This window comes from Trichomycterus rosablanca, chromosome 21 (genome assembly GCF_030014385.1).
Source record: "Trichomycterus rosablanca isolate fTriRos1 chromosome 21, fTriRos1.hap1, whole genome shotgun sequence".
Taxonomy (NCBI): Eukaryota; Metazoa; Chordata; class Actinopteri; order Siluriformes; family Trichomycteridae; genus Trichomycterus; species Trichomycterus rosablanca.
Genome location: NC_086008.1, coordinates 15,512,938 through 15,535,834, shown reverse-complemented (window position 1 = coordinate 15,535,834; position 22,897 = coordinate 15,512,938). Strand labels below are relative to the sequence as shown.

The 22,897-nt window shown below is 38.9% G+C and overlaps 1 protein-coding gene across 1 annotated transcript; it reads right to left on the bottom strand.

Moving 5' to 3' along the window:
* Nucleotides 1-1,455: 1,455 nt before the first annotated feature.
* vcp (valosin containing protein) lies at nt 1,456-20,115 on the bottom strand. The gene is made up of 17 exons (XM_063018240.1): nt 20,008-20,115; nt 16,011-16,122; nt 13,820-13,992; nt 12,526-12,668; nt 12,315-12,445; nt 10,315-10,446; nt 10,118-10,220; nt 9,390-9,523; nt 8,981-9,116; nt 6,530-6,642; nt 5,368-5,532; nt 4,884-5,006; nt 4,567-4,779; nt 4,164-4,472; nt 3,872-4,027; nt 3,615-3,769; nt 1,456-2,069 (listed from the first exon to the last, which is right to left on the bottom strand). The coding sequence occupies exons 1-17, from the start codon at nt 20,022-20,024 to the stop codon at nt 1,964-1,966; spliced, it is 2,421 nt and encodes an 806-aa protein (XP_062874310.1). The 5' UTR covers nt 20,025-20,115; the 3' UTR covers nt 1,456-1,963.
* Between the last annotated feature and the right edge of the window lie 2,782 nt (nt 20,116-22,897).

Below are 22,897 nucleotides of genomic sequence, written 5' to 3'. Positions count from 1 at the left end.
GGTGGTGGATCATTCTCAGCACTGCATTAACACTGACATGGTGGTGGTGGTGTTAGTGTGTGTTGTGCTGGTATGAGTGGATAAGACACAGCAGCGCCGATTGAGTTTTTAAACACCTCACTGTCACTGCTGGACTGAGAATAGTCAACCAACCAAAAATATCCAGCCAACAGTGCCCCATAGGCAGCGTCCTGTGACCACTGATGAGGGTCTAAAAGATGACCAATTCAAACAGCAGCAATAGATGAGCGATCGTCTCTGACTTTACATCTACAAGGTGGACCAACTTGGTAGGAGTGTCTAATAGAGTGGACAGTGAGTGGACACAGTATTTAAAAACTCCAGCAGCGCTGCTGTATCTGATCCACTCATACCGGTACCAGCACAACACACACTAACACACCACCACCATGTCAGGGTCACTGCAGTGCTGAGAATGACCCACCAACCAAATAATACCTGCTCTGTAGTGGTCCTGGGAGAGTCCTGACCATTGAAGAACAGCATGAAAGGGGGCTAACAAAGCATGCAGAGAAACAGATGGACTACAGTCAGTAATTGTAGAACTACAAAGTGCTCCTATATGGTAAGTGGAGCTGATAAAATCAACAGTGAGTGTAAAAACAAGGAGGTGGTTTTAATGTTATGGCTGATCAGTGTGTGTGTGTGTGTGATCACGCAAGCTTTGTAACGAGTATTTCCATTGGCTGCTAGACCTGTCCATCAAAACCGTGTAGCTCCGCCTCCTCCCCCTCCGATAAAAAGTGAAACTCTGTGTGATGTTTCATCTCTACAGTTTATTCAGCTTATTCTATCACATGGTTATAAACATGATTTATATTTGTGATGTTTGTAGTTTTCTAAAAACACATTCGTATCAGATATTTATATGGACTGTTTTAATTAACACTTTTTTTATATAGCTACAGTCAATTACTTATAGATAATGTCTGCTAACTTGACCGTTTCAGATATTTATAGGTGTTTAAATGGTAATTTAGAACAGTATTTCCCAGTATTCTTTCTGCACAAACACAGTATTAAAGGGTTTTCTTAATAGATCTATGAAATAATCATATCTGTGTTTTGATGCTTTATTGATGCCTTATATTAGATCAAAACATTATGGTTGGTGCACCTGTTTTCAGTGTCAGGGTCATGAACAGGAAAAGATCCTCACTTTTGTCAGATAATGTGCTTTCTACAATGAATTTAGATTTAATAATTTTATCATAGTTTATGAATGTTTTATTGGTAAACACGTTCTTGCAATAACAATGTACATAACTTAAAATTTGGCTTAATTATTAGTTTGCGATTAATTGAGATGAATACATATATATTAGGGCTGTCACACGATTAAAAATTTTAATCGAGATTAAAAATTTTAATCGTGTTACAGCCCTAATATATATATATAATTTTAAAAGAATTAAAAACATACACAACTAAACATTCACTTGACAAAAGTTGGGACCATTTGAGAACTTTATTATTATTTTTTTTTTAAACATTTTAACTTGTAATACATTAAATGCTACATTAAAGGAAAAAATGAAAATTGCTAATTACTGCATTTTTTATGAATTTTATTTTGAAATCTTAACAGGCTAGCATCGAACCCTGTCACTGAAGCTGCTTGTATAGACTGTAAAGTTAAGGAGAAATGAAGCCACTTAACCATATTATTTATTAAGTTCAATGTGCCCCAACCACATTACAATAAGATCTGCAGTAATAATCCTTTCACAAACCAGCGCAAAATACAAGCAGCTACATGCTTTTCTCCAACAATGGGGAAGAGAAGAGGAGGAGGAAGAGGAGGATAATATATAAAAAAAAAGAAAAACAAAGAAGCACAGAGTCCTAAAAATGTGGAATTTATCGGTTGGTTTTCTTCTTTTGTACATGGTGGCCAGTAATGGAGAAAAAGAGAACAGCCATGTGGCCACAGGTTTCTGAATTATCCATAGAGGTCATCATCGTTGTCCTCGTTAAACACGTTGCCTCCACTGCCACCTGCAGAGCCTTGGCTCGGTCCACCTCCGCCCTGGTTACTGGAGGGGAATCTAAGAAAGAGGATTTGATGGTTAATACACTGATAATCATTGGGCTTTAACTTAAACAGTGAGGAGAAAAAAAAAGCATGTTTTACATAAAAAAAAGAATTTTAGAATTCATTGAACTGAGATAAAAGCCACTTCACATTCACTGGCTTAGCTTCATATGTACAAAAATATGAAGGACCAGCTAGGCGACTGCTACACATGGTTTCTGGCAGACATGGTGCTGGAATTAAATTGTTTCTACAGGACACCTGATTAAGCCAAACACTTTATTTAAGAAGACACAATCATAAGTGTGTTTTAAAAACAATTCTTACTGCTATATAAAAAAAAAAAGAATCAGGTTAAGGGAATTATACAACACACTGCTGATCTTTATTTATTTTTTTAAAATGCATTTTCCCCCCTTTTTAGCACGTTCAATTGCCCGATTGAGTCATGCTTCCTCTCCACCAATGCCGATCCCCACTCTGATTGAGGGGGTGTGGGTTAGCTTCGTTCTTCTCAGACACGTGGGTAGCAGCCGTATACATTTTGTCACCTACACTTTGACGAGTGCAATACGGATCAGCACTGTGTACGGAGAGACACACCCTGACAGCTCTCTCTTCCCGTGCAGGCGCCATCAATCAGCCAGCAATAGCATTAGTTATGAGAGAGTCCCTATCCGGCTTTTTTTTTTAATATCCCACCCTATCCGAACAACAGGCCAATCGTTGTTTATGTGGCCCGCTCAGCCCAGCCGGAAGACAGAGCTGAGATTCGATACGATGTATTCGAGATCCCAGCTTGGGTGTGCTAGTGCGTGTTTTACCACTGCACCACCTGAGCGGCCTTTGGGCTTTTTTAATGCTTTTCATTTTCAGCTTTATAGCCAAGTTCTGAATGTTTTGCACCAAAATAGATATTTAATTCCCTCCAACTTTACCTAAGCCCCAGTTCCAACCAAATAAAAACAGCCCTAATGCATAATGCTGCCACCATCATGCTTCTCTCTGGCTCCAACCTTATGATTGCTTAAGTGCATGTACTTTGTTCACTCTTAAACCACTCTACTATATATTTTTTTTCTATTTTATTTATGCATTTTCCCATTTTCTCCCAATTTAGAGTAGTCAATTGGTCTTCCGCTGCTGGGGGAATCCCTGATTGCAGTCGAGGTGGGTATATTGCTGTTCACGCCTCCTCCGACCCACACACAGCCCTTAGTGGAACCCCTTTTCACTTATGCACTCTGCACAGGCACCTCTCTAGGGTCCTTACACAGCGTTTAAAGACCCCACGCTAGTGGAAACATGTCTGCTGCAGGCACTGCCAATTATGCCCGCTAGATGGCACCCAGCCGACTGGTGGCAACGCAGAGTTTCAAACCGAGGAGTTCAGAATCTCTGCACTGGTGTCCTAGTGGAATATCCCGCTGTGCCACCTGGGCGCCAACCACTATATAATTTGAACTACAGTATGAAAAGACACTAGTAAGTGAGTGTGTGTGTGTGTGTGTGTGATAAACGCTCGGTGATTATGGACTATAAATTAAAGCTTGTTTACCTGAAACTACCAAAGCCTCTGCTCTGCTGAAGGGTCTGTGCAAACATCTCATATTTGCGGATGTCGTTATCACTGACAGAGCGTCGAGCAAAACGCATGGCCTCTTCAAAGTGGTCCTTCCTGATTTCCGGCACTGGGTCGTCCTCCTCCACTTCCTGAATATAAACAATAATGGTATAGTAGTAACTGTTTACTGCACCAAAAATAAGGCCTGAATAAATAGCCCCCCCCACAAATGACATATTAAACATCTCTACCATGGCTGAGGGGTTTGTCTGCCTCTCGCGTTCCCTTCTGATCTCATTCTCGATAGACTCGCGAATAGCCAGCTTGCAGGCTCTCTGGCAAATCTCGGTCAAGTCAGCGCCAGAGAAGCCATTGGTCATCTTGGCAAGGAAATCCAGGTCTACATCCTTAAATGAGAAAACAAGAGGTTAAGAACTGTTTGTTGCATTCCAAAGTTTAGCAATATGACTTCCTAAGTGAGATATACCCTTGAGGATAGTTCAATGTAATTTAATTTGCATAAATTTAGTTTTTTTTATTAACCTTGGAAATGGGAGACTTCCTCAGATTAGCCTTCAGGATGGCCATACGAGATTTCTCATCAGGCAGGGGGATGTAGATAAGCTGGTCCAGACGACCAGGCCTGAGAATGGCGGGGTCAATGATATCGGGTCTGTTGGTGGCACCGATGATGAAAACATTTTTCTTGCTGGACATGCCATCCATTTCGGTTAGGATCTGATTGATGACACGGTCGGCAGCTCCGCCACCATCACCCACGCTTCCACCACGGGCCTTAGCAATAGAGTCAAGCTCATCAAAGAAAAGCACACATGGGGCAGCTTGGCGGGCCTGAAAGAGAAAGAGTGCATAGTGAATATAAATTATAAATAATATACACACAGCCCTTTTACAATGCCACTGCGCTCTAGATGAAGGCCCTCACCTTATCAAAGATTTCCCGAACATTAGCCTCGGACTCTCCAAACCACATGGTGAGCAGCTCAGGACCTTTGATGGAGATAAAGTTGGCCTGGCACTCATTAGCAATGGCCTTAGCCAGGAGGGTTTTACCACAACCTGGCGGTCCATAGAACAGCACACCCTTAGATGGGGTCATACCAAACTTCAGGAATTTGTCAGGATGTTCAACTGGGTACTAAAACAAGAGAGACAAACAGTAGTTCATTAAAACGCCAATCACAGGCAGGCTGAATTCCAGGATTCTGAATAGAAAGCACACAGTGAGGTAAAATATGCTACCTGAACAAGTTCCTGCAGTTCTCGCTTGACATCGTCCAGTCCACCAATGTCTTCCCAGGTGATGTTAGGCACCTCAACCACGGTCTCACGCAGAGCTGAGGGGTTGCTCTGGCTCAGGGCCCACTGCAAAGCAACATGAACTTATTTATAATAATATATAAAACAAGTGTCTTACTATAGAAACTGAACAATCAATTGAACTTTTAGGCATTTCTCAGATACCAACAATGGCAACTTGCAGTGGTGGTTGACCTTTCATAAAACCTAACATCCAAACACATTTTTGTGTAAATCGTGTATTTATTTAAAGTATCCTCCAGGCCACCCAAGACTGTTTTTGTATCTGTTGGTCCTGGATTTTGTAAAGTTGCTTTGAGACAATGTCTATTGTAAAAAGCACTGTATAAATAAAGTTGACTTGACATTTTTGGATTAATACATAATCAGAAGTAAAAAAAAAAAAAAAAAAAAAAAGTGTACATACCCTGAAATCATCCATGGTGACAGCCAGAGAGTTCATGACCTCTGCATCAATAGTCTCATCCTCCAGGTCGATGAGATCCATCTTCTTACGGATGGCCTGCAGTGCAGCCTCTGAGCACAGGGCAGCCAAATCAGCTCCCACATGGCCATGGGTCTCGTTGGCAACCTGAATGCCAAACATTATTCATTAGTGGTGAACACACAGATATGCAATACAGTTTATAGCAGTGCTTTAGTCACACACTCCTAAAAAGAAAAATGCAAATCTAAACTTGTTTTACAATCCTGTTAACTGTTCTTGTTTTTGGTAAGTACATTCGGATAGGGTTTCTTTGTACATTTCCACACTGTTACTTTACACTGTCAGCTACTAGGCTATTTTCATGGCAGGATATAGGTTCTGGCTTTGAGGAGTCTCAGTGGAGGTTTACTTACTACTCTAATTGTATATTTCAAAGGTTTGGGGTGTAATTTCTGTTTCTATAGATGGTCAATAGTAGGCATTTTTAGGACCCTGTGCTTCTAAAAATGTTGGAAAAGACAAAGTTTTTTGTTGTAGGTGAATTTAGTCCTATATTAGTGTGGTTCCTCACCTAGCAGGCAATGAGAAGGTGTTTAACCATGGTTCTTGACTCACTCTTGACTTTAGTAGGTAGGAGTGGGTGAGCTTTGTGTGTCCTATATGGCATCTTGTATATATGGTTTGTTCTCAGCGGTTTTTGGGACAGTGGATTTTGTTTCTTGCCATGGTGGGGTGAACTTTGTAGAGCGCTCCTGTTCTCCTGAGGTGTAAGCCGTAATGGTTGATTTAAATATGGACAGATGGTATGGAACTACTGGATTAGAGATGTTATGAGTCGTTTTGTTGCCGATGGTTAGCTGATGGTTGCTATTATCCAGAAGGAAGAGTTACGTAATGCCAAGTCCTGAAGGCAATTTTAAGTCTGTGCAGTTGAGACGACAGCTGTTTTGAATACAGTCCAAAGCTCAAGCTTGCATGAAGATAAGAGTAGTGAATTGAAATTTGGATTGAGAGGCTGAACTGGCTGATTGCACACATTCCCACATGACATTAGGAAATGCATTAGAGAAAGATGATCAAAAACATTCCAGACTTGCACTAAAAGACATCATTCAGGACCTTTAAAAAAAAAATCACTTACCTGCTCTAGGTCAACATCATCAGCAAGCTTCATGTTTTTGGTGTGGATCTGGAGGATCTCCAGTCTCCCTGTTGCGTCAGGAATACCAATATCCACCTCTCTGTCAAAGCGTCCTGTAGGAAGAGAAAGCAGATTATTTAACTTTAGTCACACATGGCTTCTATCAGCATGTTGGAGCAAGCGTCCATTTATATAAAATAAACAAAACTCACTAGTAATCTGACTTCATCAAATACCAAAGTCCACAGAGGTGGTGTAATAAGAATGATATATGATGCATGGCCTTTTATCTTACACTTAACACATACCATCAAACCAGGGTGCTGATTAATATATCCTGAATTATTAAGGGTATAATCCTGAATTTCAGCTACTCTATAGCAAAACTGTAAAACAACATATTTTTGGACACTCAAGTACCAGAGACTGTAAAAACAAATATTGTGACACTAAAATCGTTTCCTTCATATAAGTACTCTGGAGCTTATGGCCTTGTACAGTGAACCACTGAACCCTTGCTACGTGTGCATTAGGACAAGGAAGCACAGTAAGCATCATTTAAGTGCCTCTAAGTACAAGAAGGCAGCACAAAACACAGACCCCAAAACATGTAGTTCAGTGAGTGGTATTTATGACATTTGGAGACTGGAACATTTTAGCACTGATTATTAGCTGAATGCTAATGATATAATTAACCACTGTGCTAATTCACACACCAGTGCAGCAAGGCACATAACCACACTCTCACTAGCTCTCAAACACAAGGTATTTTTTCCTCCTTTGTGTGCATTTAAATGCTGATGGAGAAACAATTACTAAAGCAATTTAAAGAAAATTAGCAATGCATAAACCCCTTAGGAAAAGTTGGGATTCCCAGTGTTTACTAAAAAACGCAACTGTTTAAACCTTTCCTTCTTTGTTGGGATTTACTGAAGTTCAAGATCACAGAACAGCCCCTCCTATGATTTAAATTGGATTAGTGATGATCCAAAATATAATATACAATTATATCTTTAGCAGAGATGGGGAGTCAAGTCTGCAACGCCAAGTCGCACACACAGCAACTTCAGACTCGACTCGGACTCGTTTCAAATGCCTCGGACTCGACTCATGACTCGCAAAAAAATGACTCAAACAACAAGAGTCCCTAGCCACATGGTTCCTATTGAGTGCCCTTGTGTTCCCTACACACTGATCACGTGATCTTGACTATGAGACCTTAAGCAGGTTAAACAAATTAATTCGGACGCCCTGTGACGTCATCACGTACATTACAGCTTCTTGTTACCGAAATTTCTTTGAGCGTTTCTTTACTTTCTAAACTACTGAAGTTCAGCCGTCTATCATATTGTGATGTCATCTGGGAATAAACCTGATTTTATCATCGTACAGCCGCTTTGTGATGTCATCTGTTTATTGTTTGTGATTAACAGTGTAAAAGTTAACAAGCTACATTTGTGTTTTTGGCGGATTGTGCAGCGTTTCTGGACGGTCACTGGTTATTCTCACATTACTGCAAGTTTTTATTAAAGATGAATAAAACGTCGATCTGACATCATTCTGATCATGTAATTTTCTGCTCTCTAATAATGCTCACACAATGGGTAAATGTTACAGCCAACTTCTGGCGTAGTGATGAAGCGTCGCTCCCTACTCCCTACACAGTTTGAAGTTCACTTCATTTGAACATTTTCTTTACCTTTGGATTGGAATCTCACTCGAAATGGTGGAATACCCTACATAGTGCACTTCACAGAAACAACTAAGGTGAATGAAACGCTTATACAGAATTGGCACAAATGGCTGAATGACCACTTTCTGAACCAATCACACCTTATTTTAATTTTTAGTAAGAAATGCTGTTATTTGCATTTATTCAGGTTGCATCACACAGATGCGTCAATGAAACGCTTGATTGGCTTTCTAACGAGTTAGTGTTTTACTTCACAAATGGGAAAAGTTTGGAGGTTTTTAATTAGCAGCACACATTTACAAAATAACGGATTATGTTCCTAATGGGACACACGGTTATACATTTTGGATTTTGGCCGCTGTGCTGTGATTTATCGCATGCTTTTGTTTTGCAATGAAAACAAAACTTATCAGTTTAAGCTTTTAACTGGTACCTTCTTGTTACAGAAATTATATTCATTTGCACAATGACTAGAAAAGTAAAGGCACTAAGTAAAACGGCTAAATACAGTTGCTAATCTGTTGTTTTTTATCCGAACGTACATATTATTTGTTTATTTCTACGCTACATTTCCAATATGTTTCATGTATATTATATTGACTTGGACTCTAGCCTAAAGAGTCGTGACTTGACTCGGACTCGTATTTTGAGACTTGTGTCTTATAAAAAATCTGAATAGACAAATGATATTGGGCAAAATATTTTAGAATTGCAGGCCTAACATTATGATTTAAAGATGCGAAATCCAGCAGGCGTACCAAATCTTCTGAGTGCCGGATCAATGCTGTTGGGTCTGTTGGTGGCAGCCATGACAATGACGTGAGCCCTTTGCTTCAGCCCGTCCATCAGGGTGAGCAGCTGAGACACAATGCGTCTCTCCACCTCACCATGAGTCTGGAGACGAAGCACAAGACAGGTTAGCTTACTGCAAGGAGCGTGACTATAAACACTCGATCTTTCATAGCTATCTTTGTTTTAGTGGTTTTATTTTATTTATATGTTGGTGCGTATGTATGTTATTGTGTATGTATGTTAATGATCTGCTAAATGTTGCATAGTTGAGTGGTATTTATACTTGACTTTAATGTACAGCACTTTGGTTGACACACGTTGTCTTTTAAATGTGCTATAAAAATAAAGGTTCAGGCAAATTCTGCATGATCTCACCTTCTCTCTCTTGGGTGCAATGGCATCCAACTCGTCAATGAAGATGATAGCAGGAGCGTTTTTCTCGGCTTCCTCGAATGCTTTACGCAGGTTGCTCTCAGACTCACCAGCCAGTTTACTCATAATTTCAGGACCTACAGTAACAGAAACACAAGTTAAAAAACCTGCATGTGTCTTAAACGTAATCACACACAAACAATGCAATGTATTCTGCTATATTTATGATCATGAATGATAACTAGGGATGTAATGATGCACCACAAGACAGTTAAAAATCGATTCACATGTGTAACAATTCAAATTGATTTACATGTATAATGAATCGATATTCACTTTAAACAGCAGAGGGCACTAGCACTATTCACCTCGCCTGGTTGACGTCACTACAGGGTTGCCAGGTTCGGAAATTTTTTGGCCAAATTTATTTATGTGAAGATACTTTATTTGTAGTATTTATTTATTTATTTATTTATTTAATGTAGGATTTATTTCATTTCAGTTTTTGTTAAACAAAAAAGGAAATGTGCAGCATTGTTTTGCATAGTTTGTACCAAAAATAAAAGGGCATAAAGAGAAATAATAAAAAAGAGAAATAATAAAAGGGAACTTTGTCATAATTTGTCTTCAATTTCACTTTGTTTAAAAAAAAAAAAAAATGGGGGAAAAAAACGTATTGTGAACCCAGTATCGTGAATCGTTACATCCCTAATGATGACAATAGTTTTTACCATTTATTAAGAAGAAAAAGGCTCCAGTTTCATTTGCGACAGCACGAGCAATGAGAGTTTTTCCAGTTCCAGGGGGTCCGTACAGCAGAATGCCACGTGGAGGCTGTCATTAAAAAACCCCCAAAGTTTTACACTTTACACCAACATCACTTATAACTTTGAAACATGTGTAATGTATTACAAAGCATATTCCATACTTTCACACCGATGGCCTTGAAAAGCGCTGGATGTCGGAGTGGCAGCTCTACCATCTCTTTGATCTGGGCCAGCTGCTTTCTGACACCTCCAATGTCATCATAGCCTACTTCATTCAAAGATTCTTCCTCATCCTGGCAACACACAATACATATATTAGTATTAAAAACAAGACGCCAGTTGTCATAGGCTTTTTACTCAACTGCTTTAGTTTGCATGGATCTAAAATATAAAGCACTTTTTAATTCTATTTTTTGCATTGTCCCCCATTTAGTTCCAATCTGGTCGTTTGTTTGTTATTATCATGGCTAGCTAATAGATTATTTAAACATCAAAGTTTTTTCAGGGGCGTATGGTGGTTAAGAGTGTTTGTGTGACTATGAGGGTCTAGCTTATATGGTGTTTTAAATTGCAAGTGATTTCAAGAATTTAAGCAGTTTTTTGGGGGGAGGGGATACTGATGTGAAGATCCTTGTAGCTGTTCGTATTGTAGAATTGTGTTCTGATGGTGTTTATTTATTGGCATGAATAGAGGATGTGTTTAATAAAAGTATTTGATCCACAGAGGGGGCAAGTGGGGGCCTGGTCTCCTTTTAGCAGGTATGTATGGGTCAATTTGTTGTGTCCTATGCCGCATCTTGTGTATATACATTGTTCCCATACTGTTTTGAGGTACTGAACTCTTTCAGCATTTATGGTAGGGTGGGTCTCATATAGTTTGTTGTTGGTATGCGTTTCCCATTCGTTTTGCCAAGCTTCTGCGGTGTATGCTTTTTATAGCTGGACTGAGATCAGATGGTGGGTAAGGACATTGTTGGAGCGGGGACGTTACAGTTTGCTTTGCTGCCAAGTCTGCTTTTTCTTTTCTTTTTTTTAAGGCCGCAGTGTCCAGGGATCCAGAAGAACTTTGTCACGACCACAGCTTTTCAGTTGCTTTACTTTTTGGGCTATTATTGGGTGTGTAGGACTATGAGAAGCCCAATCTGGTTGTGTACAATTATTCCCCAAATGAGACTATAATGCACCCTCTACAACACATGTACACATGAACTGTCAGAGAGCTTCACAGACAGCAGTGTTGCATCTGGAGAGTCGCGCACTACTATCCGGGACTCAACCATTTCTTGTTCAGCAGGTCAGTAACTGCAGCAGTAATAAGATACCCATTCCTGTTTCCTCCTGTTTTAGAGAAGCCAATACATTTGGCAAAATTTTTGGAAGGCTCCATTTCAAGACCACATCTGTGCTTGCAACTCAATTTGAGACCTTCTTGCCTGCTTCACATTTCCAGACATTTACATTTTCAGCATTTAGCAGACGCCTTTATCCAAAGCGACTTACATTACAGTTACAGTATACAGTCTGAGCAACTGAGGGTTAAGGGCCTCAGACATGCTCTATTTAAGTGATGTTCAAGTTCAATAGCTGTGGCAGTAATCATGTTTAGATCCAAGTGTGACTAATGAATATGAACCCAGTTGCAAGTTGAATCTGGTTGATTTAATACCTAAGGAAGCAATTACTTTTTCCAAATAGGGCCACAACAGGCTGAACAGCATTTTTCATTCAGTATTTTGTATTTTGTGTTTACTTGGGTTCTCTCTGTCGAATATTAGAGGTAGTTTGAGGCTCTGAAACATGTGGAAAATGTGCAAAAAGACAAATCGTGAATCTGCAAATAATTTCTCACTGGACTGTAGGCTATTTTAATGGCACAAATGGTTATGAGGGGGCTTCGTTGCTAAGGGAACGAGGTACTGTTCATCTCATCACTGAATGGATGAATCTGCTGTCTGGTGGCCCTCAGATGTGCACTTTTTGCTTTGTTAAAGAGGAACAACTGCTTTGGTGTGGCTGAATATTTGTATTAAGGTTGGTGGTGCTGCTTCTCGTGGCTATAGGCAGTGCATTCGGCTAGCTTGACAAAAATTTAAGAATGGTACAAATCATTTTACGGTCAACACAAACTTTTACACAGAAAACTAGATTTTGTTACACATACTTCACGCTTGATTGGGTCTCCCTCACAGTGAATGACTGTGTCTGGAGCCACTATACAGTAAGGGCTGGGATCAGTCGCCACCACTTTAAACTCGACGGCACGCATTCCTCCTCTCACCAAGAAGATGTCACCTGTTGGAGAAACAAAACGGCATTTAACATAATCACAAAAAAACTGCCCAATAACAATTAAACCTTGTTTTTATTCGTACCTTTGCGGATTGGCCTATAAGCCTCAAGGAAATATGGCTTGAGGTAGACCTCAAATAAATTTCCAGTGATCCCTTCAACTGTGTCATCAATAGGTAAAACATGAATGCGTTTTCCATACTTTACATCAGGGCAAGGCTGAATACTAGAGAAAGATACAGAGGGGAAAAAAAACATATGTAAAATGTTATACTGAATATTTTATATTTCTAAGATGAATAAGAAAAGCTTTAAGACAAAGCTATATATATATTAATCATGATTAATCGACTGCAAACACTAAGGACACACAATAACTAAGCAAAATTTGAAGTTATGCACATTTTTATTGCAAGAAAATGTTTTTATGAAAACCAATAAAAAAATTTTATTCAAATTATTTTTAGAAAGCCAGTCAATGCCTATATAGAGTTGTTAACAGCTACCCATCTTTCAACCAGTTATTTAAAATGACAAGTCTGTTCACATTATCTGGCAAAAGTGAGGATGTTTTGCTGTTCATAATCCTGCCCCTGAAAACAGGTGCTCAGGGTACTAATATGAACCATTTCTAGATGCAACACATATAATGTCATGTAGACCCACATCGTAATCTATGGTAAAGAATCTAGTCCATTGCGATCCATTTAACACTAGTGTTTGTAATGTTCCCACGACATGTACAGTTCATGGGCTTTTAGACTGAGTCTGAGCTCAATTTGCCTGTAATGCGTATCCGTGCGCGCAGATGCCTGATGAGACAAAGGTTTGCCCAGACCAAAGGTGATATTAAAGCATCAATTAATAACTGTAATTTTGTCTAGTGATTATTTCTCATGCTATTTGACAAAAAACAAAAATTATTATTTAAAACACCCTATATTTTGCAAAATGTAGCAGTGGCAGCTGTAATTTGTAACTAATGACCATTTACATTTTCAGCATTTAGCAGACGCTTTTGTCCAAAGCGACTTACACAATGAGCTGAACACTATGAGCAATTAAGGGTTAAGGGTCTTGCTCAGGGACTCAACAGTGGCAACTTGGTGGTGGCGGGGCTTGAACCGGCAACCTTCTGTTTACTAGTCCAGTACCTTAACCACTGAGCTATCACTGCCACAAACTAGAAAAAGACCTGTGTTATCATTATACAGTATAAACACAATGTTGCTGTATTAAAGCACAACATTTTTTTATTCTCATTTCATTTTTTTTAATCGCAATTAAAATTAACACATTAATCGCATTTAATAATGCAATTAATGACAGCCCTAATTTACGTATATATATATTTATGTATATATGAAGTGCAATTACCTGATGACATCTCCAAGGCGCACTCTGAGGTTGTTGCGTACCACCCTGTTCATGCGGACCTTCTCATCAGAGCAGGTGTCATCAGACAGCACAATGCAAACAGTTTCCCTCCTCTTCTTGCCTTTGAGCAGAACAGTATCTCCTCTGAACAGCTGAAGCTCGTCCATCTTGGCCTAAACATGGGTACATTGAACATGCATAACTCAATTGGGTCACCAGCAAAGCAGACCACTGTTGTGTCAGGGTATATTTTATATATATAGGTGTGACAGATGGAGTACGTGGCAAATCTCACAAAGAGGAGGGTCTCCCCCCTTCCCCCACAAGATGTGCCAAACCTGTGTGGACAATGCTGCATGGAGACGGTCACTTGATCTACCCGCTTTTGGGTTTAATTCTAATTTTGGGTGTGTACGGTGAGACACATTTTATACAGTTTGTTTCTGACTTGAGGGTCCCATTCCGCTTGCCATATGTTCCTGAAGTAGGGGGTAATCAGGCACTCTGTCAAATGTGCATTTTCTTGCTAATATGTCTGCCTTGATATCGGTTTACAGCCATGTGCCAAATTCCAGCATACTCTTATGTTGTAGTTTTGTTTTTATTTGATCCAGCATGTTGTTTATTATTGAGTGGTCCTGGGTAAGGGTGTCCAATGCTTGTAAACAAGACTCGGAGTCAGTGCAAATTAATGTTTTGGTTTGCTGCATTGTGTGTATAAGACTTAGTGCCATGAGTAGGGCTTTGACTGTATAGGCTGAGCTATGATGGGGCAAGATGTTACCGTTTGTGAATTGTCTGTTTACAGTTACTGTTACTCGATTCGCCATCTGTGTACACAATGGTGTGTGACAGGTAGCTTTCTCTTAGATCAAGAAATCTCTTTAGTATGTGATTCCTTGGGCATGGATGGGTAGTCAGTTTCTTATATTTGACTATACCTTTCACAATAAAAACATATAACTCGCATTATATAATTTTATATAAAGATACATCATTTACAATATAACAAACTTGTCTATATTGACTATGCATGCTGCCCAAACCAGACCTTCTTTGGTCAATTAATTATAATTGTAACAAGACTTACCATGCCAGCTGTAATGCAACAAAGATTTAGTATCTGAAACTCACAAACTTTCTAATCCACAGCACAAAACATCTTAAACTTTAGCATACAAACTTAATCTTCTACTATAAATTTTAGTTTTTTCTGGATTCTCTCAATGCTCTGATGTACTTTTTGCATTATTTATCTTGCCCAACAGCACACTGTTTAATGCAAACGGCAAATTTAAGTTCTGGAATTGTAATGGCAGCAGGTACAGATCTGTTTAACATACATTTACTCAGACTGTGTGGTCTCAAATGTGATCAGCACAGCTATTTAATGTTGTTATTTATTCATTTATTTTCACCAACCACTTTACATCCTGCACACTGGGCACAGGGCAGGAACATCCTGGACAGGCCATTACCTCCTCAGACAAAAATCAATCATGTCTAATTTTACCTATATAAAAAATATAATCCTACAGTAACTGAACACTTCAAGCCATTGCATTTATTGTGCGCTTACTTAGGATGTACACCTAACTGACATGGTCAAATCAAACAGAAAAGTACAAGTGTTTTCACCTCCGGTTTTAACAGGCAGACATTGCACAACTGCTTCCTGACTGCATACCAAAGCATATATTGTGCTCTATATAATTAGTAATTACACTAACTAGTACTTCATTACATGATATATGGCTATAACATTCTAGTGATGGCTTGCCCACTTCAAGTAACTAGTGAGGCTAGATAATTCCCTATATTTATATTTCCACAATTTCCCTTCGGGGATTAATAATGTACTCAATCAATCAATCATCAATCAATCATCAATATTTGATTATTTCCCAGTGAGCTTTAAGCCTTACAAAGCTTTATGGCTTACAAATAACAAAATGATATTAAAAACAGACTAGGAGAGTAGTCAAAAATGTCTAGCAATTTTCAAAAACCTGCATTTTCCAAATCCACACTACACTGATGTTCATTATTTTATCTAAGGCTCTGAATAGTGCTTTTAAAGAAAGGTAGTGTCTGGAAATGTTAGTTTATCATGCATATGAAACCAGTAAAAGCAAACTGTCAAGTTCATACATTTTACCACAAGTAACACCTACGCAAATCAAGGGCATACCTGAGAGAGGGAGACCACACTGTTATCTTCATTGATGGATTCATCAACAATCAACCTGTTGGGTCTGTTCTTTTGCTTCAAAATAGCAGTAGAAAGATCATCGTTTTTGGATCTGTGAAGATAGACCAAACACACAAACAATGAGACGCTCTGGGTTGGACTGTTAAGGGTGTTTTTGGTATGCTTCCAGTGTTTCCAGACCCACCATGGCTCATTAGTGAATACGAATGGTATTGCAGTAACAAAGCAAAGTAGTTTCAAGTTCATTTGATCTTCTTGGTCATACAATTTAAAAGCCATTGACCTACATTCTTATAAAATGACATACTGAAACCATGCTGAAATCTTCTTAAAAGAGATTTAGGAAAACCCTTAAAGGCAAGAGAGCAAGTTGGCAACTCCTGCCTCCTACCATGTCCAAACCATCAGCTATTTGACATAGTGAGTCTTGACCATTTAACAATAATAACCAAGACATGTCTTGATACTTTAACATTGATTCAAATACAGCACAGAACTGTGAATGAATTTCTGTAACAACTTTAATATAGTAGGAAATAGAATAAGCAAGTATTTACATACTTGTAATGCAGGGTACTTCCCTGTATGTAAGGTAGTGTAGTATGGTAATACAGCAAGTAGATGCCACATAGCAACATATGGTTTCAATTTTCACATTCAGTCTTAGTCTGTGAAGATTGGTGTATGTTCACCACAGACCTTCTACAGGATTTAACCAACCACAAAAACATGCAAAACATGGACTACTCAAAACTGCCCAATTTTAGATGCCCCATCACAATTAATGAATAAGTGAATGTGCAAGTTGACCAGCAGTGGACTGGTGTTATGTTGGTGATGCCAAACCCATAGCAACCCTGACCAAGATGAGGCCAGGAAAAGAAACAGACCACAATTCGAATGGTATAACATGGTATATAACAGTGCTGCTAATATGTTGTTTTTTTTAGGTGGGCGTAAAAACACTTTAATTTTACAATAGCATGAAAACTTCAGCAATGTGTTAGGAAATTGCTTAAAACATGTTTTGGTCCACTGTAGTGTGTAAAATAAAAAGGATATGCAAGTGATGTTTGCAGTGAATAAAATTTTTTACAAGCTAGTGTGGCTTTAAATAATAGTATATTACTACAGTGAGAGCGAAACCTTGATTTATATATTGGTTTTTATACCATACGTATGTAAGTCAAATACGATAGTGCTGCTAAAAGATACAGTGGTACCTTGTAACTCAACGTCCCCTTAACTCAAAATCTTTTGGGAAATTTGTACCCTTAAACTCAGCGCGTGTGCAACTGCTGCTTTATTCAGCACTTGGCTTGAACGGTGTCGTAAAATGTCATGCGAACATGAGACGAATCTGCATGTGTGTGGAATAACCGTCAAACTCACTCTAAAAGCTCCACATGTATCTGTGTTCAGCTGCGTTTCTCCTGTTTCACTTTTAAACTTCTGTTACGGCTCGGGGTTCTGAGAAATTGTAAGAATCAGCTTTTAAGAGAGTCTAAAACGCTTATCATTAAAAAAAAAGTGACAATGTATTAAAAGAACGTCATAGAAACACTAAACCTCTCTTAAATACAAAGAGTAGGATTTTAAATGAAAAATTAAGGCACTTCACGGTAGGGCCCCATTGTACATCAATGACATGTTATGTCACTATAAGGCACAAAGGACACTCTGGTCTTTAAACAAATCTTTACTAAATGTACTTCAATCTTGCCTAAAACACAAGGGTGACCGTGCTTTCTCAGTTGGTGCTCCCTGTGGAATTCACTACCTCCTGGAATTAAATCCCAGACTTCGATTGATGCTTTTAAAACTTGTCTTAAAACCTACCTTTTCTCTCTGACATATGAAGGTGGTTAACCTGGTGATTCATTTACTCCTGCTGTTTTTATTCTTTGTTTATTCCACATTTATTAATCTAATAAATGTGTATATATTCTGCTGTACAGCACTTTGGTTTGCTTTGGCTTTTAAATGTGCTTTATAAATAAATTGAATTATTATTACTGCTTGTAAGTTCTTTCCACTAATTAAGAAGCATAAGAAAACAATAAAGGGTAAAGTGCAAGTTTTATTGTATTTGTGATTGATTTTTAACTGTTTTTTAAATTGTATTTCAGTGTTTTTATATTATACTTGTGTTATTTTTAGCATATCAGTGTCAAAAACGACCTCATTATTTTACATTAGCCTAAAATATATGCAGTTCAACAGGACCATGAAACGCATTAACAGGTTTCCCAAACATCCTTATGGGGGAAAAAAATACCTTAAAACTCAACGCCTTTTAAACTCAACGTCACTCCCAGAACCAACTAAGGTTGAGTTTAATGGTATCACTGTACCTAATAACAATAAAATGAAATTGAAAATGAAATTACACTTGAAAATTAAATTAATATTAAATTTTACAAAAAAAAGTAAAAATCATGATTTAAAAAGTTTGGAATTTTTAGGCCAAGATTTTACAAAAAAAGGTTTGATCTTATTTGCTTTAAACAGTGCTGTACCTATTCCAACCAGAGAACACGATCTGTTACAGTCTTAGATAAATGGCGCAGGTCTGATATCGCTCCACGGCCTACATTCAAATAAGCATTTTATTCCAAACATGTACGAAAATCGGTAACTGACTTAACTTGGGGGTATACATTTGTTTACCAATTAATAAATTAAATAAGTATTTGCTTACAGGCTACAGTACCAAACGGCTGATCCGTGTTAACCACTGTTGAAAGCAATTACCAGAGCATTAGCTAGCGTTAACTCTAAAAGCACCTTATTAAGTGTAGTATTGTAAATATCACATCTATCCGTTATCTAAGCCGTGCGCTACAAGTAAGAAAAGATAAACTGATCTGGATCGTGCTGTGATCTGGTTAATTATAGCAAACTTTCTCATTTGGTAAGGATTAGCTTCATTCACCAGCTAATACTTCAGATGTCCGAATGACACAGCAAATGCTACGAAAGCAAGCTAACGCTAACTAGCTTCAGCAGCCAACAAAAATGACAACACGCTAGCACGGTAGTAGTAAAGTGCAGTGACTATGAAAAGAAAAATGCTTTGATTTTGATTAAGGTATTTTATTTCGCACTAAATATGTCGGTAATTTAAACATATCTTTAATAATTTGTATGTTGTGTACTAGAATGCTAGCTAGCGTTACAGATGTGTCATTCGCAAACGAGTCGACTCGTGTGGGCCGAGTCACTCGAGCCGAACAGTCTTTTTAATAGTCAAACGGCTCGGAATGTTCGATCAAAAGTGAAATATAAACTGTTGTAAGGTTTTACAAACATGTCTAAAAAGGTTAAAAATGCAAAATCCACCATATAAATGACATCACAGCCAGTTATTGAAATACTCTAGCAATGTTACCACGCAAAGTGATGTTTGCGAGCCAACAGAGTCGGTTCTTATTGTGACCTGCCATCACAGAAATGACAGAAAAGAATCGTACAGCCAAACAGTACCAACACTGTAGCATGTTTACCACAAGAACTGTTAAGCTAATGCTAATAAAGTGATATAAAAGAGATAACCAAAGTAAACACTGATCAAATGAAGTAAAATTTACGATCAGTTGGTATCACAATGGAAAACAATGACAGCGGTTGGTACAGTTTACAATGTTCAATGCCGGTAGGCCCAAGCCTTAAGAGAATGACTCAGTACTGTGTGAGCGAGACCCTAACCGAGCGACATCGTTACTTATGTTTACATCGCAAATAAGAATAATGAACTTCAAAATTAAAGAATTAACTACTCATATAGACAGAACATTTGAAGCAACCGCGTATAACAGATCCGTTTAGTGACAGAACCACTAAAGCTAGCTTGCTTACAAAATGCTAAACTGCGTCGGTAGCTAGCGAACGAGCTAACTCAAGTTAGCAGTAAAATATTAATGTATATATTCTTAATACATGCGTTTGCTTATTACGACATATTAATGTTACTTACTCTCCACCTGAAGCCATGCTGCCTCCACCGTTGGTCTATATAAATAATAACTCACAGAACAGTTTACGGGGCCAAATCCAACCTTAAGCCTGCACTTTACCTCTGAACTGAATTTCAAAACGTCAGCTTAGCCTGCTAACATCATATGCGCAAAACAATCCGCCCGCCCCCTGACTAATGAGCCAATCACAAGTAAAAAGATGAAAAATTCAGCCAATCAGAGAACACGATTAAAGCCTTGCGCTATCACTGGGCCAACTCAAAATCCGTTTCATTTCACTAACAATCGCCCACAAAGACTTTCCTTATAGAGTGATGAAACGTAATGCGAAGTTCACACTACACGACTTTCTGATTTGTCGGGTCGCTGTACAGTTCACACTACACGACTGAATCTTTTGCACTCTGGAGTCTTTCAGTCGGTGTATATTTCACACTACACGACTGATCGGTGATAGGGGGTTTCACACTACACGATTTATCACCAACTGGAATCACAGGCGAGCTTTTCTGGTCTCCCAAACTATGTTTTTTTTTTTTTTTTTTTTTACAAAAACACTCGTGAGAAGTGACGAGGGGTTTAATGATACCACGTCCAAAAAGTCAACAAGCGTTTGTGTGCTGATGTGCAGCATAAAATCAAAGAGAAAAAATAAATGAATCTGAGTGGATTTGGCAACACGAGCAGCAGGGATTGTTTTTTAAGTTGGAGGTTAATAAATATTTTTGCAATGAGGTCAGAGATACTGTAAAACGTGTGTGCGCCGGTGTATTCTGATATAAACTATATTACGCCCCTGTCCCACCTGTTTACACTCCTCTCCTGTGTTTCCCCTCACACTATCCTGCGTTCTCATTGGCTGTTCGACATAGCACTCACTGCCAGTCGCACAACTCGGATCAGATATCTGACATGCTAGAAAACTAGATCCGGTCGCCGAGCGCTCGGCGAGGCAGTCGGGTCAAGTTGTTGGGTAGTTCATACATAGCGATTGAGAGCCGAGTTTTGATCGCCGAGCGAACGGCGAGTTGCTCCCAAGCCGGCAAATCTAGCACCGACCAGTTGGCGAGCGAAAATCAGGACAAAAATCGTGTAGTGTGAACCAGGCGTAATCCATAGCATTAGTTAATACATTCAAATAATTGTAAAAGTGATATAAACGTACCAATAAAGCCATGCTATGTCCAGAATAAACACACATTAAGGCTTTTGAGGGGGTGGTTTTAGCACTTTTATCAATTTAACACAATCACTTGAACGTAATATCAAACTAAGTGGGCACTGAAAACTTTTGGAGCTTTTTTTCTGGTAACCGGTGCCATTTCTGCAAAGAGTTGATGTATATGGATTTCTCTTTGCATAACTGCATTTCCTAATGCAGTGGTAGAATGTGTTCTGTGACAATGGTTTTCCAAAACACTTTTGCCCCATATGGCTCTATTTCCAAAGTAGCATGACCGTTTTTCACACAGTGCTGTCTGAGGGCTTGAAAGTCACACACATTCAACAGTGGGTTTCCAGCTTAGCCCTACATGATATGGGATGTCTGGATTTCCTGAATCTTTTTACATTATATACTGTAGATGGTCAAAGTGTGAAATTATTTGCAATTTTGCACTGAGAAATTTTCTTTTTGAACTGACAATTCTCTAATGCAATTTGGAAATATAAAATACATATGCAAATTATTTTAGATATATATTTTTGGATACATCTAAAAATGATCAGATGGCTTAATTCCGAGTGATGGGTGAAAATTACAGAAATTAATATTACAGCGACTTTCGGCATCTTAAAGAAATAACTTTTCAGTAAATTATTTTACTATAAAAAATGATAAAGGATACAAATAAAAGAACAGAACAACATTATTGTGTTACCCAAGTTTGATTATTGACATACTGTGACTTGTCTGTGTCGTGCGAGGCATGACCTTAATGTCTTTGTTGTGGTATTTGTAAACTGTAAATTATTTTACAAATGTCAAGTTTAATAATCTAAAACGGAACCTCAGATGGCCTTTTCATAGAAGGTGTACAAGATATATACAGGGTGTTTTTAAGATTAAAACTTAAAACTTATTATGTACCCAGTTATTGGTACATACACCAATCAGGCATAACATTATGACCACCTTCCTAATATTGTTGGTCCCCCTTTTGCTGCCAAAACAGCCCTGATCCGTCGAGGCATGAAGTCTGACACCTTTCTATCACAACCAGCATTAACTTCTTCAGCAACTCGCCAGCCACTGTTCTTTCCTTGGACCACTTTTGATAGATACTGACCACTGCAGACTGGAAACACCCCACAAGAGCTGCAGTTTTGGAGATGCTCTGACCCAGTCGTCTAGCCATCACAATTTGGCCCTTGTCAAACTCGCTCAAATCCTTACGCTTGCCCATTTTTCGTGCTTCTACACATCAACTTTGAGGACAAAATGTTCACTTGCTGCCTAATATATCCCACCCACTAACAGGTGCCGTGATGAAGAGATAATCAGTGTTATTCACTTCACCTGTCAGTGGTCATAATGTTATGCCTAGTCGGTGTATATCTGAAGTAGAGATGCATGAGTACCGATACTGGTATCGGCTATTTGCCCGATACCGCGCTCATTGTACTTGAACTTGTACTCGCAAACGAGGCTCCGATACTAAACATCCGATACCGTGTGCCTAGTGCACGTTGCTGCGTTATGCCTAGTTCACACTACACGATTTTTGCCCTGATTTTCGCTCGGCGACTGGTCGGCGCTAGATTTGCCGGCTCGGGAGCAACTCGGTGTTTGCTCGGCGATCAAAACTCGGCTCTCGCTAAGTGTGAACTATCCAACAACTCGATCCGACCGGCTCGCCGAGCGCTCGGCGACCGGATCGAGTTTTCTAG

Excerpts from the sequence above, each read along its gene's own strand:
- vcp (XM_063018240.1), bottom strand. Across the intron at positions 10,447-12,314 it reads GAGACCCAATCAAGCGTGAA|GATGAGGAAGAATCTTTGAA; the intron begins GTATGTGTAACA and ends GTGTGTTGCCAG. Across the intron at positions 9,524-10,117 it reads CTTTTTCTTCTTAATAAATG|GTCCTGAAATTATGAGTAAA; the intron begins GTAAAAACTATT and ends CTGTTACTGTAG.